At 41.0% G+C, this 18391-nt stretch overlaps 1 protein-coding gene across 1 annotated transcript in view; it reads right to left on the bottom strand.

Annotated features, from left to right (window-relative positions):
* The window catches only part of whrna (whirlin a), a 182720-nt gene that overhangs the window by 52592 nt on the left and 111737 nt on the right, over positions 1-18391 (bottom strand). The window contains exon 4 of the mRNA XM_061800985.1: positions 10695-10903. Coding sequence (XP_061656969.1) covers positions 10695-10903 — 209 coding nt within the window. The remainder of the gene's footprint in view (positions 1-10694; positions 10904-18391) is intronic.

Consider the following 18391-nt stretch of genomic DNA (forward strand, 5'->3'; position numbering starts at 1 on the left):
TCCAGGCAACAAGCAGAGCGGCTAATGGTGCACACAAATGACAGTATTATGATAGAATCATTTTTGTGACAATACATTGCCTTTTCTGACCTGACCTCAGACATATGATATTGAGAACCTGCTGAATGAAATCAGTTTCCAAAAAAGGACTGTTTCATTTTACAGTTTTTTTTTCCCCTTCCTATGAGCCTGTTATGCTTTATATGCTTTATATGCTTGATAGCGGATTACACATTTTGTGGCTTGAAGGAGGGAAGGAACACTGAGTACTCTCCCCAGTGTGGACACACTCCGGTTGCTTCAACACCATACACTATTGACTGAGGTGAGTGGTGACAATTATGTCTGCGCTGAAGAAAGCCGCTTTTAAAGAACTCACCACAACATCTGTCCATCCATTTTCCATACCACTTATCCTCACTCCGGCCACAGGTGCGCAGCAGCCTATCCTGGCTATCTTTGGGTGAGAGGTGGGGTGCACCCTAAACTGATCACCACCCTATTACAGGGTATATACAAACAACTGTTCACACTCACATTCACAGCTACAGGAAATTTTGAATCTTCAGTTTGTCTACCATCCATATTTTGGGATGTGGGACAAAATTGGAGTACCTGGATAAGAACCACCGAGGCACGGGGAGAACATGCAAACTGCACACAACCAAGGCTGGATGTGAACAAGGGTCTTCAGAACTGCGAGGCAGATGTACCAACCAGTCAACCACTGTGTCGCTTAAACACAACATCTCTCAGTAATTTTTGCTACAAATTGTATCTCTGGGATTTACAGGTACAGTAGGTTGCTGTTGAAGTAAAAGAACTATATGAGACTTGACCTCTGTTTACTGAGTTTCTTTGGCTCCATTCATACTGCATGTTAAAGGGCACTTTTTTACTGCTTTGTCCTGTGTCACTGTTGTGTGTAAGTTAAACTTTAGATGATGGCTGTGTGATAGGGAATAGCATAAAACCGGTAAAGGGACAGTCTAACACCAGAGAATACCGTTTAAAGCATTTGTCCGACAAGTCTTTCATATCACACTAGATCATGGCGCAAATGTTGGTCACAGTTTACAATCAATTGTATTTAAAGGTTCTATAATTCAGCATTCTTTGTGTCAAAGGTACTACCCCATTGATTTCCATCTATCCATCCATTTTCTGAGCCACTTATCCTCATGAGGGTTGCGGGAGTGTGGAGCATATCCCAGCTGTCATCGGGCAGGAGGGAGGGTACACCCTGAACTGGTTGCCAGCCAATCGCAGGGCACATGGAGACAGACAACAGTCACACTCACAATCACAACTGGGGGGAATTTAGATCGTCTAATTAATGGTGCATGTGTTTGGGATGTGGGAGGAAACTGGAGTGCCCGAAGAAAACCCACGCAGGCAGAGGGAGAACACGCAAACTTCACACAGGCGGGTTGAGGATTTAAACATCAGCCCTCAGAACTGTGAGGCCAACGCTCTACAGCTGCGCCACCATGCCGCCCCCCGTTGATTTTAATTACCAAAATATCTCGGAGGGCAAATGGTGGTTCTACCCCACTGGTTCATTTTCCAGGTTTTAAAACTTGGTTGAGGTGTGCATGTTTTGAACTTTTTTGAAATGCTAAAAAAAAAAAATAAAAAAAATCACAGCAAGCCATAATGTTACATCACTACTGACTACACTTCAGGTGACTAAAATTATAGTGTAAATGCAAAGCTGAAATTATTGTTCAAGTCAGGCTTGTCACTGTTTCGTCTACATACTATATGGAGTCGCGGTATTTGGGATGCAACATTGGCGCTACGGTGCCTCACTAAATGTCAAGTATGAATTAAAATCCTCCATGCATTCCTGAGTTCCAGGTGTTTTTAAGCATGAAATTAGGTCATTAGAATTTCTCAAGTTTCTCTATGTTGTGAGTGACTATCTCCAACTACCTGTTTGCTCCCGAGCCAGTGGTGTCATCATAACACATATAAGTGGCCTTTCGACACCGAGGCAACCAATATGATTAAAGGTTGTGGTCTTAGCCAAATATGGGCAAACCAGAAATAAAGTCAAACCAGTCAAACACAAGTACAATATAAACATATGTGGGTAATTAACAGCCTTCAATCAATCTACCATGCATGTTTTCATGGAAACCTGAGTACCAGGAGAAACCCTCCGCAGATATTGGGATTACATGAAAACTGGACAGCAAGACTGGGTTTGAGCACGTCCTCAGAACTGCGAAGCAGACATGCTAAGCAATCGTCCACTGCCCCGCCCTAATCAATTCTACCTTCTAAAAGTTAGCATGTCAAATGATCATATAATGTGGTTGACCGTTTGAAAAACATCCTCATTTTCATGAAATAAGCTTCTTTGCATTCAGGAAAAGGCATGCACAAGGTGTCATCATAGGTTTCCTTTAACAAGAACTATTGTCTATTGTCTTGTATTGAAACAAATGGAAGCAGTCAGAGGGAGCAGCAATTCAAAGCTTACACAGCAATGCAATCAGCATAACAGAAGAATGCACATTTTTCTAGCAAAGCATAATTTTAAGCCCATTTTATATTAATGTTTACTTTGGAGATTACTGTTTTTTAACTAAATCTGTTTTCATGATGACAAATCTAGTCTGGAATTTATAGCGTATCCAACTTTAAATTTTGCTCGATTGGGGGCAAGAACTGCCTCAAGTCATGAGGAGAAGATAGGTGGATCAGCTGTGACATTTTCAGAGGCTGCCCTTTTCTAGTAAAGTTGCAATTGCTGCTTGTTTTCTGTGGAAAGGGTGTGATATTTGCCAAGAGAGAAGGATTTCTGGTCAAAATAGATGGTGAAGGATATGCTAGGTTTTTTTGGAGGGTGTCTTCTTCATTTACCCCGTAATTTTCTCATTTTTTTTCTCCACAAGTTTCAAATCCCAACCATCTGTCTATTCTCCATTACGCTAATGGCAATAGAGAGATATATGTGGATGTTTGTTTGTGACCCAGAACAAGAAAAACTGTCTTCTCCTTGTGTAGAGTCTTTTTTCTGTGTTGCCAAAATTCATACAATCTTAATTAACACCAGCTTTGCACATCTTAAATCTTCATTGCTTTCAAAGGTCAAGTATGTAGGAGGCTATTGTGTGTGTGTGTGTGTGTGTGTGTGTGCATGTGTGTGTTGGCGGGGTAGCAGGAGGATGTTAAAGAAGAATGTTACCATAATATATGGTTGATGAAAGGAATTGGGCTGTTTATTTGTGTTCCTCCATGTTAACTTCATTTGTAGTAGCTATAGATGGATTACCAAACACTGCAAAGTTTTGAAACTCATATGAATTGTAATTGACAGGTTTAGGGGGGAAAAAGAACAATGCAGGCATGTACTGCTCAATGCGTCGATCACAAAGGCAGTTTGGGTCGATTGCATGACCCTGTGACCCCGCTCAAAAAGACATCAGCTTATCATTCAACCTGTCACTTGATTCACGTGTTCCCAATATGTTGATTGCGTGTGTTGATTGACTGACAGTCAGTTTGAACAATCCTGGCCTTTTCCAACATGTGCCATTGGGCATGTGCACATAACGGTGCACTCTGGCAACCTAGCGAGTTGGCAAGAACTACCGTTATATGACCTAGTAAAGCAATGGTCCAGGATTTGATGAAGCAACTTTGGTTGGACAAGGTTGTGTCCTCTTCCCGCTGCTCTTGAACAACTGCATTTCAAGGCACCACACTCATCGGGATCTTCAACGACGGCAACGAATCTGCATATTGAAAGGTAGTGGAGAGGCTGGAGCTGTGGTGCAACTTACATAACCTGGAGCTGAACACACTAAAGACTGTAGAAATGATTGTAGACTTTAAGAGGCATCCTTTACCACAGCTGCCCCTCACACTGTTCAACTGTCTTGTGTCAACCATCAAGACCTTCAAGTTCTTGGGAATCACAGTCTCACAGGACCTGAAGTGGGAGACAAACATCAACTCCATTCTAAAAAAAAGACCAGCTAAGGATATACTTCCCCCAGCTTCTGAGGAAGCATACCTGCCACAAGAACTGTTGAGACTGTTCTACATACTGTAGCGGTCATCAAATCAATATTGTGTACCTCCATCACAGTCTGGTTTGGGGCTGCTACAAAAAAGGACAAACTACAACTGCAACGGACAATCAAAACTGCTGAACGGCTTGTTGGTACCACCATACCCACCCTTGAGGACTTGCATGGCACCCAAACTATCAGACCCTCCACATTGTGGCCACCAGCTCTTCCAGCTCCTTCCATCGGGTATGTGCCAAAGATTAATGCAAACCAAACTAGCAGGTATTCCAACAGTTTCTTCCCACATATGTTTACTTAAATTATTGAACAGCTCATTTACGATTCCATTGCAACATGCTGCCAGTTTTCTGCCTGAACTTGTCAAATTTCACTGGGTCAATCAGTATTAGTATGATGTACAATAGACTATCTCATGACTCGTCAGTTTACACCGCATACTCGAAGTCTTGACATCGTTTGCACAATTGTCATTGCAATGGACTATTGCTCTAATGAGCACTCTAACTGCCCTAAATACTCAGAGACTGCATCCTTACACAACTTTACACAACTGTGAGAGTTCTTAAAGGAAAAAAGAAAAAGAAAAAAAAATAATCAATGATTGTTGACTGTCTATTGTTCTTCGTACTCAACATGTATGTCGTACTTGGGTTGCACTAACTACCAATGAGAAATTCCTTGTGTGTTGTTACATACTTGGTCAATATAGCTGGTTCTAATTCTGATTCTGGAAAGACATCGCAGACTGTGTGTGCTTCTCACTGTAGCTGGATGAGTCTATTGATGTGAATGAGAGAGCCCAGTTGTCCGTTTTTATTGATTTCTGATCTCTTAACAAATTCATATTTCTGGGGAAGCAGCTGGGCAAAGCTCTGTGGAGCAATTCCTCCCTTGCACACTCTCTTTGGGTCCCCAACCAGTGACTTCCCTCTTTGCACCAGAAGCTCTCTTCATTCAGGTCTGCACACTGGCTGCTTGGTTTAGCTTGCGGCTATGGATTAGAAATTTAATAATGCACTACAAAGAGGCTGAATGGTGCAATTAGGTTTCACGGCGTCTGCCGACTTTTTCCTCCTATGATGGTTAGTTTTTCCTCCCGTTTGTGTGGATACATGAAAATTGTTCTTAACATTACCATTGCCAATGGATGCAGTAGTGTGGTTTTCTTTATTCCCTCCTGTGTGTGATGTATGGCAGCTGTCCTACTTCTGTTCAACCTAGTTTTTATAGTTCTTCTTCCACTAGTGTGTGAATCCACATGACTAATTTTAGCACTCGTATGCACTGTGTGTGGTTCTCTTCTTCTCTTTTCATGTCTGATTTGTACAGATAGGAGCCATCTTCATCTGGTGGGATAGGAGTGTCATTGTGTGATACTCACAGAAGTACTACAAGAGCACTGGCAGCATGGGAACCAATGCTGTTTTATTCTTGAGCAAGTACACGGCCAGTTTGAGTGTCATCCTGTTTTATGGCATTATAGCCCACTGGTTGAGTTTGTTGGTATTCTGAGTACTTGTTAATATTTCCAAAATAAACTATTGTATATGTTTTATTATATCTTGTGTTTTTCCAAGTAAGATGGAGTTAATCACTTTCATTTATTGTTTGTTTTTTGGAGTTCATTAAAGTTAGTAAAGTTGTGTTCTTAAGTTAGTTTCTTCATTGTGTGTTGCTTAATAATTTGAGTTTTTCCATTATTTTTCGCTTTCAGTGTAGCCCTACTAAGTCTTGTTTTTTTCAGTTGCTGAGGCCCAGTGGTGGTGGTGGCACCAGTTATTTAGGGGTAGGATTCTCCTTCCCAGTTTTGTGTAGTTTTGCTTGGGATCTGGGTACTCATGGTGCGAGTGTGATTTCCACATGATGTAATGTATTTTTCAGTTCTCCTTGATTGGCAATGCTCAAAAAACCACTAGCACCTGGACTATGGAAGTAAATTAGTGCCACCAGGATTTGAATTTGAAATGCCACAGAAAGTATGTGACGTCACGTGACAAAGAAAGCATAACTGCAATTGGCTGATTGTTCGGTTCTGACCTGAAGTAACCCTCCCTGATGGCACAGACAGTGAATTTCAGACAGCGAATTGTAGTCAGTTGAATTTCAGACGGCGAATTGTAGCCGGTTGAATTTCACATAGCAAATTGTAGCCAGTTGAATTTCAGACGGAATTTCAGACAGCGAATTGTAGCCGGTTGAATTTCAGACAGCAAATTGTAGCCAGTAGAATTTCAGACAGCGAATTGTAGCAATTATTGAAAATATGATCACTTTACATTTCAAATTCAAATCCTGTTTTCAGTGGCATTTCAAATTCAAATCGTGGTGGCACTAGTTTACTTCCATACTGGACCCTGGGAAGCCGCACCACACACAGTTGTGATCTTTATTTTAGCTGAATAAATGGTATTCTTAGCAGTCATTATGTACATAATTGTGGAATCAAATCTGTCTTTTTGAACTGGAATTGGTGAGTAAATGTATTTGTGTGCCTTAAGGTAATTATAAGTGTAGCCAACTCTTTCCCTGCATGGAATTCCCAGGGTGGCATTGTCAGGCAATATCCTTGTAGAGTCAGACATATATTTCAGCACTCTGGTACACACAGATGGATGTGGTCTGTGGAAACGGTAATGGATCATCCAGCAGTTCTTCCTGGTATTTACTTGTCGTGAAGCCCAAAGATAAGGGACAACATCCAAAAGGGAGAACACAACACTAGCAGATTATGGAGTAATCGAACTGTATGTGGTTCTTCAACACCAAGAGAGCAGGCATGGATGGTCACTACAACGAACGGCATCTGTAGGAAAGTCAATGCAAAACATTGACATCAGACTTTCAAATAGATCTGGTGCACATTTTTCAAGACTGGCGAAGAATGATCATCCCCCACCAGTACTGAAAGATATGAAACTAAATCATACAAGAAAAAAATGGCACCCCAAATGTTAATAGTTGGTAATGGAGCTGTCAAGGATCAGAAATGTTTTTGCAGTGACCCAACTGTGAAACTTGTCATTATACAGAAAAGAGCCCTGGATGTTGTCAAGCAGCAATTAGGGTACTGAATTGAGATTTCATTGATTTCCTAAAAAAAAATGTGCAATGTTTAGATTCTGAGGTTTTCATAAATGGACCTTGGCCAATGCTACAAATTAGAGAGAAATGTTTCAGTAGGCTCAGTCAACTAAATAAGTGGCTCAAAGAAGTGTGTATTAAACCATCTGTGAATTTCATTGACAATTTCTGCATTTTTTGGGGAGTGCAGACATCTTCACAAGACATATGATTTCTGTCTAAATGTACAAGGGACTAAGTTATTGACTGCTAACATTTTGTCACTTTGTACGTCATTCAGCACCCCGAAAGGAAAACTTTGGGCTTGTTCACATTGCTGAGGAGAAAAAAAAACCGCAGAAGGAGTCTGCAGTTGTTCCCAAAAAATCAGAGGAACAAGAGATAAGGCGATGCACCTTCCACGCACGATGCATGCAGATGTAGACGGAGGTGCATCAGCATCACCCAAACCATTGGAGGAATGTATGACAAAACAGATGAGACATGGAATCTCCCAAATCCCTCCCTGCCCCATTGGAGCAAAGCCCAATGCTAAACTCACTCGCTATTAGCCAAAATTGTTTGTTAGGTGTGATGGACAGGATGAAAACCATTGTCAATATTGGAATCCAACGCACAATACGCCAAGCTCTTCTCCCACCCCCCTCTCCTGGAACTAATGTCCACTAAGATGCAAAGGAACCCCCTCCACCCATCTTATCTGAAAATCTGTGGAGTCTTTTCCAGAATATGGCAGACCCCTTTGCAGGTCAGGAATTGTTCATCCCTGTAATTATAAGAGACATAACGTTGTTTAAAGAAATATGGCAAGAGAAAAATAGAACTTCAAACTTAGTGAGGATAAAATGTGAATTGTCTCCCGTTACAGCAAGACTAGCTCTTGTCAATATTAGGTCACTGGATAATAAATGTATGTCTATATGTATTAATGACATCAGAACCTATATGTAGATTTTTTGCAACTAAATGAAACATTGTTAACAGAAAGTAGCAGAAATACTATTTTAAACTAGGGACCACTAACGATTTTTTATGTTGAGGAAAAGTGTTGAATAGGGAAAAAAACAGTATCATTGCTGTTATTTTTAAGTAATTATTTCAGTGTAATTACATTATACTGAGTGATTTTAGATTTTACCATCTGAAGAACAGAGTGAAGGCTTGTATGCAAAGTGGTATCAGCCCCAAGTGTGATTGTGTTCAGTCCAGGTTAAAAACTTTTCTCATGGTTTTTAGAACATGTCCACTTTTTAATGATATTTCTTGCACTGTATGCTGTTTTAATTGTATTTTCTTTTCTTTGTTTTAATTGTGTATAAGCCGTTTTCCCTGTTTTTAAATGCTTTTAATCATGCAAAGCACATTGAGTTGCCTTTTGAATGAAATGCGCTGTATAAATGAATGTAGCTTTGCTTTGCTTTGCTTTGCTTCCACACTAACTCTCAGGCTATAAGATGTCCTTTCCAACCTTGGTGTACGAACTGTTGAAGTCTGCTCAGATAAGAGGCGAAATGTTTGTTGAGAATACAATGACCTGGACGAATAAGAATATACACAGGCACTCTTTATGTGAGGAAAGTAGGTGGGGCTTAATCATTTCTTGATAATGTTGGTTATTGTGTCAGTAATTTAGGTGATTAGGTGATCTTGATTAGGTGCAATTTATTGCTGATGAGATGTTTTGCATGTCTCAGTTCCTATCTTGTTTCAGGATGTTACATGTATGGATCATCCATGTTCACAATGGGCTTGTAATGGTTTTATTAGCTAGTTTTATTAGCACTCAGCTCACCTCTGATCCTAATGATGACAAGTGGTACTAAAAATAGAAGGAAGGTTTTGGATGAAACGTGTCTCAACTATGGACTAGTCAATGCGTCGACTTCAATACTCCTCAGTGATGGTTATAGCTTGAGGGTAATTCATCAACCAAATCATGTTATGGCACTGACAACATAGATGCCCCACTGAAATTAAGGGTTAGCAAACAAGCAGAGGTGCCTCAAGCGTGTGGCAGTATTTCACTAAACTGAGAGCAGTCGCATGATCACTTGAAAAATATGCAGGTTAATTCTCAAATGACACAAAAGCACAAGTACTACGTATGCCCATGAGAAAAGGCACATACCTATGGAAGTTGACAAACAGCCTTAAATCCTGAACTCACCCATTAGCAAATTCACTGTACACCCTCCTGTTAGAGACGGGACAGACAATATACTGTAGTGGTCGATCAATAACCACTTTATTGTAAAAATGAACAGTTCATGTCGCCCCAAAAAACATCCAGCAAGCATTTCTCTCAATTAGCTTTCAACCCAGAGATGGGAGATATGCGATTGCAATCCTCTTCCTCCTGCCAGTGGCCCCACCCTCCGAGTGGATAATCCAATCACAAATAACAGACACCAGGGTCTCACAGACAGTTGTATCTTGCAACAGTCCATGTTAAACTATTGCAGGTTTGCTAGAATCAGGGTCTTTTTGAGTGGTGGTCCTGTCAGCGCTTGTACTTGTACCCCCTCATATTCGAAACTGGAGTACCTGGAGAAAATCCATGCTGGCACAGGGAGAACTTGGAAACGCCACACAGGTGAGGCAGGATTTGAGCTCCAGTCCTCAGAACTGTGAGGCAGATGTGCTAACCAATTTCCAACGTGCCACCGAAAGAAACAATAAACAGGATTATTTTGACTGACTGATTAACTGTAACTTGTGATTAATAAACATGATTAGTCATTTATTTCAAAACTTGTTTTTATTGAACTTGCTAAATAAAACTTTAAATATAACTACAAAGAACAATTAGAGAACCAATTAGTAAAAAGTTAAATAACAATGCACAAGTTCAAAATAATAGCAATGGGGGGGAAAAAAGAAAAAAAAGTAAATGAATACATTTATGGCTAAACATGTGCCCAAGCTTTTCACCACGACTGTAATGTCTTTGTATTTAATAGTTGTCTAAAAAAAATCCAGACCTTATTCTGGTGTTTAAGTGACTTTAACAAGAAAAGTTAAGTCTGAGTTCATATCAAAGAAAGGGAAAGGGAAAGCCTCTATTTTTATACAGTCAATGACTAAGCGGCTAGGAAAATGGATTGCATCGGCTGTTCCTGGTGTGTGCGCCTTGGCCTGATAGGGCAGGGTTGTGCGATGCATATATGGAGCTCACTCCCAAAAAATCTGAAGTTGTTCAACCCCCAGGGCTTTGTCTTCATAGAATGCAGAAAAGCTGGGGTCCTTTGATTTTCGTGCAAACACGAGGCTTGTTGCACAGATTTGCCGATTTGGCAGACATGACTGCAGCAAAGTGGTAGTACAGGGGCAATGAAGTAGTGTCCTCAGACATCTGCTTGGCACATGACTGAAAGTCTGTTTAAACGTACGCTAGGTCAGACCACAAATTTTCATAGATACAAAAGTCCTTTGGATAGCTACATGGTGGACGTCAGACGTATTCCCATTGCAAAATATACAAAACCAATCATTGAATATTTTATTGTTAATTTTCCCCTGTATGAAGCAATATGGTCAATGCCGTATTGTGCGCTGTACAAAACTCACCCTGCCAAACTGCTGTTTGCAGAGCTCTCTGCAATCTGGGAGCTGGCAATCCACTTGGTCTCACCAACCACTGTCCTGGCATGAGGCAGGCGCCCCACATCTTTCACCGTCATCATCAGGTGCCGCGATGACTTCAGTACCCTAACGGCTTCATCGTGTGGGATGTTCAAGAAACTGCGGCCGTTAACTTCCAGGATTTGATCCCCAACCTGTGAGGAGGGCAAGGAACAGAAAGGAGTGGTGGAAGGGCAAGACTGCAAGGGTTGGCCGGGCAAAGACTGTAACATGCATAGGTACACAGGTTGAAGGTCATAGAGAGGCAACATTACAGGAGAAGGAGATACAGGTGAATGAAATTATTAGGTTGTACATTTTAAGTTCAGCATTTGGACCCTGCCATCTTGTAAAGTGAATAAGGACAACTGAGAAGATTATCATTGGTCTATGGTTAACATGCAATAAAACCTTCATCTATACTTATTGTGACTAGGCAGAACCAAGAGAGTACAAAAGTATATACACATGGTCGATGTGTAAAACTAAGGCTGAGATCTTTAAATAAGAAGCTTTTTTTAGATGTTTCTTATAACAAAAATGTGCTTCTTGAAGTCAAAAATATCAAATGTACCTATATCTGCAATACATCAAGCTGAAGCACTGTCTTTGTCCCATCCAGAGAAAACAAATGTACCTTTGATACAATCAGAGTCTCATGTTTCATTTCCCCCCCACCAACATGCCGAGGTTATCCCACAGTATCAAAATAATGACGAGCGGCACTTGCAGTCCAGCTGAGGCTGTTCTGCAGAGACACCATTTATGTCAATTTAAGGTAGCGCAACTGCAAATGGAAAAGGAAGGTAAAATGTTATTTAGAGACACAATCAATCAATAAGTAAAAGCAAACAAGTAGCACTGCTCTGAGGACAGACATTGCTACCCCAGTAAACATCACAGCTGTCAAGTAAAACTAAAGCCTCCGAAGTCAGATTCGAAAACTTGATTATCAGCAGCGTATTCCAGCTTTCTGTGACAAAAGAAACTTAAAAAAAGGATGCTAACTGTCAGCTCTTTACTTAGTATTGTATTTGACGTTCCTAGAGTTGTTTATGTTTAAGGTGATATTTTTCAGATTTCACACAGTGAGTTTGCAAATGCATGGAGCGAATACTCTAATCTAATAATAGTAAAAATAAAAACAACTTTTGTGAATGGTGAGAAAAAAAATTACATGTATAATAATAAGAAATACACTTGTGCACATTTCCACTAATTCATCCAGCCATCCATCCATTTTCTGAGCTGCTTATGCTCGTAAGGGATGCGGGAGTGCTGGAGCCTATACCCAGCTATCATCAGACAGGAGGCGGGGTATACCCAGAACTAGTTACCAGCCAATCGCAGGGCACATAGAGACAAACAACAGTCACACTCAAAATCACATTGAGGGACAATTTAGAGCCTCCAATTAATCCACTAATTCAATTATGTCAGGTCATGTCATTGTCCATGCCGCTTATCCTCATAAGTGTTGTGATAAAGCTACAGACTATCCCAACCAGTCAGTCAGTCGCAGGGCAGATATCGACACCATCACTTAGCGGGAATGGATCCCACCCTGCCCGCACCAAAGGCAGGTATGTGTATCGGTACACCATCAGTGACTCCTCTAATTCAAGTATATTAAAACTATTCTTTATTGGTATATACATTTTTAAAGACAGTATTATTTTCTTCTTATATAGCAGGTGTGGATGAACTAAGATTGGTTGAGAATTGCCCAAATCATACCAATATCATGACTACATTCATTTGACCTTGTCTGTAATGCTGAATGGCTCCAACAGGTACCACAGTTGATGCAGAGATACATTGAGCCGATTTGGGCCGTTCTGTGTATATTCAGTTGCAACCCTGAATCCTTCTTCAACCAGGAGTGGACCGAAACAAATAAAATTCAACAGTGAGTGTTGAACAGCAGCTTCCCCCAGGAGAAGAAACACCCAACAATTACATTTGTTCCATTAATATTTTTCAAATATCATGAATTATTGCTGGTGCACAAGGACACTTCGGCCATTTTGCATTATTTCACCAATTGCAAAGGCTGTATGATTTGTAAGGTAGAGAATGAAAGGGAGTGGGACGTGATTGTAGAGTCAACAATGATGGCTGTCACGTCCCATCGGAACGAGAGGTAGGACCCAAATGCAGGAACTCGGAAGACGCAAGGTAGTTCAAGAAGAGACACGTTTATTGTATGCAGGGGTCGGGGATCGAGCAGGCAGTCCGGTGCAGCAGCGGTAGTTGTGACGTCGGGCTTACGGGGTTGGTCGGAGAACGGACGGAGGTCGGTACACACAGGTTCAGTCAGGAATACGAGAGTGCTGGAACGGGACATAAAGCTCAACGAACTGGCGGAGGACCAGTCGTCACCGGGTCCTATATATACAGGGGATGACCAGCCCACATGAGGCGCAGGTGTGTGCCTCCCAATTAGCGCAGCCGCACAGCTCGTGCTGAAGCGGCAGGATCATGACAATGGCGCAATATGTTTTCACAATTGCAACAGTATTTACAGTGTTTTTATTTACATTATAATTATTAAATTATATACAGTTTTTTTTATCATATTGTGTATTATATATTTATATTATATACAGTATTTGAACACCCTGCTATATTGCAAGCTCTCCCACTTAGAAATCATGGAGGGTTCTGAAATGTTCATCGTAGGTGCAAGTCCACTGTGAGAGAGATAATCTAAAAAGAAAAATCCAGAAATCACAATATATGATTGTTTAAATGATGTATTTGTGTCATACAGCTGCAAATAAGTATTTGAACACCTGTCTATCAGCTAGAATTCTGACCCTCAAAGACCTGTTAGTCCGCCTTTAAAAGTCCACCTCCTCTCCATGTATTATCCTGAATCAGATGCACCTGTGTGAGGTCGTTAGCTACATAAGGACACCTCTCCACCCCATACAATCAGTAAGACTCAAACTTGTAACATGGCCAAGACCAAAGAGCTGTCCAAAGACACCAGAGACAAAATTGTACAACTCCACACGGGTGGAAAGGGCTACAGAGAAATTGCCAAGCAGCTTGGCGAAAAAAAGGTCCACTGTTGGAGCAATCATAGAAAATGGAAAAAGCTGAACATGACAGTCCTTCTCAATCGGAGTGGTGTCCCATGCAAGATATCACCTCGTGGGGTCTCAATGATCCTTATAAAGTTGAGGAATCAGCCCAGGGCTACACGACAGTACTCGCTCAATGACCTGAAAAGAGCTGCGACCACTGTTTCCAAGGTGTTTGTTGGCAATACACTAAGACATCGTGGTTTGAAATCATGCCTGGCACGGAAGGTTCCCTTACTTAAACCAGCACATGTCAAGGCCCGTCTTAAGTTGACCAATGACCATTTGGATGATACAGAGGAATCATGGTAGAAGGTTTTGTGGTCAGATGAGCCCAAAATGGAACTTTTTGGTCATAATTCCACTAACTGTGTTTGGAGGAAGACGAATCATGAGTTCAATCCCAAGAACACGATTCCTACTGTGAAGCATGGGGATGGTAGCATAATGCTTTGGGGGTGTTTTTCTGCACATGGGACAGGACGACCGCACTGTATTAAGGAGAGGATGACGATGATGTATTCTGAGATTTTGGGGAACAACCTCTATTCCTCAGTCTGAGGATTGAAGATGGGTTATGGCTGGGTCTTTCAACATCACAATGACCCGAAGCAAACCTGTAACTCCATGTTTCTCAGTGATAGCCCAGAAACCAATCTGATCTAGAGTAGATCTGTGTGGAGGAGTGGGCCAAAATCCCTCCTGCAGTGTGTGCAAACCTGGTGAACAACTACAGGAAACGTTTGACCTCAGTAAATGCAAACAAAGGCTACTGCACCAAATATTAACATTGTTTTCTCAGGTGTTCAAATACTTATTTGCAGCTGTATCACACAAATAAATTGTACATTGTGATTTCTGGATCGTTCTTTTGAGATTATCTCTCTCACAGTGGACATGCCCGATGAAAATTTCAGACCCTCCATGATTTCTAAGTGGGAGAACAATATAGCAGGGTGTTCAAATACTTATTTTCTTCACTATATGCTTACATCCATCTATCTATCCATTTTCTACCACTTTTCCGGGTCAGGTCATGGGGGCAGTTGCTTCGGCAAGGATATATACACTTCCCTTTCCCCAGCCACTTCATCGAGCTCTTCCAGGATGCAGAGAGAAATAGTCTCTCCAGTGTGTCCTTGGTTGTCCCCAGCGTCTCTTTCCTGCATGACGTTCCCGGAAAACCTCCCCAGGGTTGCGTGCGGGAAGCATCCGGATCAGATGCCCCAGCCACCTCATCTGGCTCCTCTGGCAGCGGCTCGACACTGAGTCCCTCCCGAATGACTAAGTTTTTAAAACTATGTCTAAGGGAGAGTCCAGGTACCCTGTAAAGGAAACTCATTTCTGCTGCTTGCATTGGGATCTCGTTCTTTCGATCACAACCCACAGTAGATAGACTGGTAAATTGCAAGCTTCGCCTTTCGACTTAACCCCATCTTTAGCACAATTTACCGATAACAAGTTTACATCATTGCATTCTCCCAGCTCCAACATTCTTTGTGCACCTCTTTGCTAAGTTTTTATATAGCGAACCTCTTTCTCCTCGCATGCTTGCATGTGTGTGCTCTACGTCAATGTGTTGTGTGCAAGACAAATAATATATACAATATGTAACCATTGTATTTGGTTATACTTTATTGAAGTAGACAGACAACATGCATACAGATTTTGGAACTTAGTGCATACATAAGATGCACCGTATTATAAGGCGCCCTGTCCATTTTGGAGAGAATTTAAGACTTTTAAGTGCGTCTTAAGGTAGTGAAAATACAGTAAATCTAAGTATTAACTTCACCATGCCAATTTGCCTCCCTCCCCCACACCCACTGTGAAATTATGAAGGTCATTGTGGCCCCTCGGCCAAAATCTTTACCTACCCATGTTATATGAGAAGCTGATACAACAGAACACCAAGCAAGTAATATTAGTGGAATATTCCAGCAACTTTTTGCACTTTAACCCAGCCAAAATCGAATCTCTAATATGGACAATTTCTGCAAGATGTTTGGTGATTTATAAAATATTTTTAACATCTATTATTGTTGAAGTGGTTGTTGAGTGGTCAACACTCAGTTCATTCACTCAACATTACGACATCAGCTTACTTTATTTGCATTCATGTTTCTCTCCATATACTGGTACATCATGTGGTAATTTTTTTATTAATTGGAATCGGGGGCTAAAACTGAGAAATGGCTGCAATCAGGCAAGACTACTGTATGCCTTGATGATTATTGATTGTGTATCAGGAATAACAGGACTGGCATTTTCCCTGTATTCAACTTGCTACTTGTGTTGCTTTCTGTTCTTTCCTCTCGCTATCCTTCTCTCTCCTCATTATTCTGGCACCCATTCTCCTGTGCTCTCCTTCATTACGCTCCTATTTGAGACAAAATGGGCCCTGCTCTGCGTCACAAGCATTTCATTTTCTGTGGTCAATCTCTGCTCCACACCAGAGATGCTGTATAGCTGCTTTATTCAATGCGATACAACAAAAGCCATCGGCTGTGTGAATGATCAATGCTACAGTTGGATAATAACGCATTCTGTAAAGCTGACAGAGAGTAACTTCAGGCAGCAGAATGCACTTACAGAAATGACACAAGTTTCAAATTATATTGCAACTTCTTATTAATTATCTGGGAATCACAGATTAACTCATGATAAGACATACAGTCTTAGAAATTCTTGACATTAATAAGGAGACATTAAATATAATCTGTGTGACCATGAATATATATAAAAAGAAACAAATCCGTATATGTAACTGAAGAAACAAAATGTATAGAAACAGGCTTCCTCAGTCAAAATAGAACTATGTATAAGGGAACCAAAGTTTTTTTCAATGTGATTCCACTCCAGGTATGGAGCCCCAGTCATGACATATAAAAAAAATACACACAATTAATTCATATGGACAAACTACTGTACTACTTTCTGCAATCAAAATAGTTACAGGATGCACATCAAGTTATTGTTCGTGCATATGAAGTCGTTACTGCATGTGCACGAAGAAGCCATGGCTCCGTACGGGATTGGAGGGTGACCAAACGAATTTGGGAGGTAATACATTCTAACAGAATTGGACAAGTGTTTTTAAAAAGGTGAGTCACAGATGGTATGGTGGTACACACACCTGCCTTTGGTGTGGGCAGCGTAGGATCGATTCCCGCTCAGTGGTTGTGTTGATATCTGCCCTGTGACTGACTGGTGACCAGTCCAGGGTGTAGTCTGGCTTTCCCCTGAAGCGAGCTGGGATAGGCTCCAGCTTTCATGTGACCCTTCATGAGGGTAAGTGGCTTGGATAATGGATGCTTTTAAAAATATTTAGTCTGCAGAAATATTTTTTTCCAAGATTACTCAAAATGGATTTAGAGTTTTTCATAGTAGTATATTTACACCCAAAGAGGAAAGCAAATTAAGCATGAGATTAATACCAGTCAGATGTGAAGTTTGGTGTTGTAAATGATTGTAACTCATATTTATTTTTTTACAGAAAAAAACCGAGCTATAAAGAGCAGCAGTAACTTTAAATGAAACAAATAGTTAGCCCACACTGATTGTTCTCAGAGTTTGAGTTGACTTGATGATTCAACATTAAAAAGCATATGAAGCCTTTATGAAGATTTGTTTTGTATCTTTAAAAGCAAATGAAAATATGTTATCATTATTAACTTTCTCTCTCACAGTGGACAAACACCTACGATGAAAATTTCAGACTCCTCCATGATTTCTAAGTGGGAGAACAATATAGCAGGGTATTCAAACACAATGCCCACTAGGGAAATTAAGCTATTACTGGTAAATGGCAATTTGTTGTTCTTGTACAAATAATGATTGAGTTAGACGTCAGAAAAACATCAAAACATGGTACTTGCTGGTATTTACTCATGTGACTGCTCTTTGTGACTGCATCAATGCACACATCACTGATTTTCTGGTGAGTCCCCACTCTTGAAGACAATCTAAATTACTGTAGCAGTACTGTGTAATCGGATGTTCCGCCTGTTTCCTTCTGCTGTGCTTGCTGGGTTCCAAATCATGTTTGAAAGGAAATAATTCACTTCATTTATAGGCGGAATTATATTCAAATTGTGAATCACTTGGGAAATGTATGCGACAAATCATATCCTGTGTCTTCTCACTAGAAGTGAAACTTCGCCAACTCCTTCACGCCCCCCACCTCCTGCTCCACTCAAGGGTGGGGGTGGACCAAAAAGGCAGACCTGAAACCCTACATAATACAATTAATGATCTGTCTTCCACCATATTGTGTGGACTAGCCTGTGAGAGGCAACAAGAGTAAAAGGGCATTGGTAATGTCTCAAAAAATCTGAAAATGGGTAGAAAAAGAAGCTGAACTTGCTGGTAGTCACGACCCATTGGTACGGAGGAGGACCCAAATGCAGGACTCCGGAGACGCAGAGGAAGTTTGGGAAAAGTGTTTATTTGGTCCAAAGTCGGGGATCAGGCAGACAGTCAAGTGGGGCAGCGGTAATGAGGACGTCGGGCGTAGAGAGCACGTCTGCGGGCAGGCAGGGGTCTTTACACAGA

Source organism: Syngnathoides biaculeatus, chromosome 17 (genome assembly GCF_019802595.1).
Source record: "Syngnathoides biaculeatus isolate LvHL_M chromosome 17, ASM1980259v1, whole genome shotgun sequence".
In the NCBI taxonomy this organism is placed as follows: Eukaryota; Metazoa; Chordata; class Actinopteri; order Syngnathiformes; family Syngnathidae; genus Syngnathoides; species Syngnathoides biaculeatus.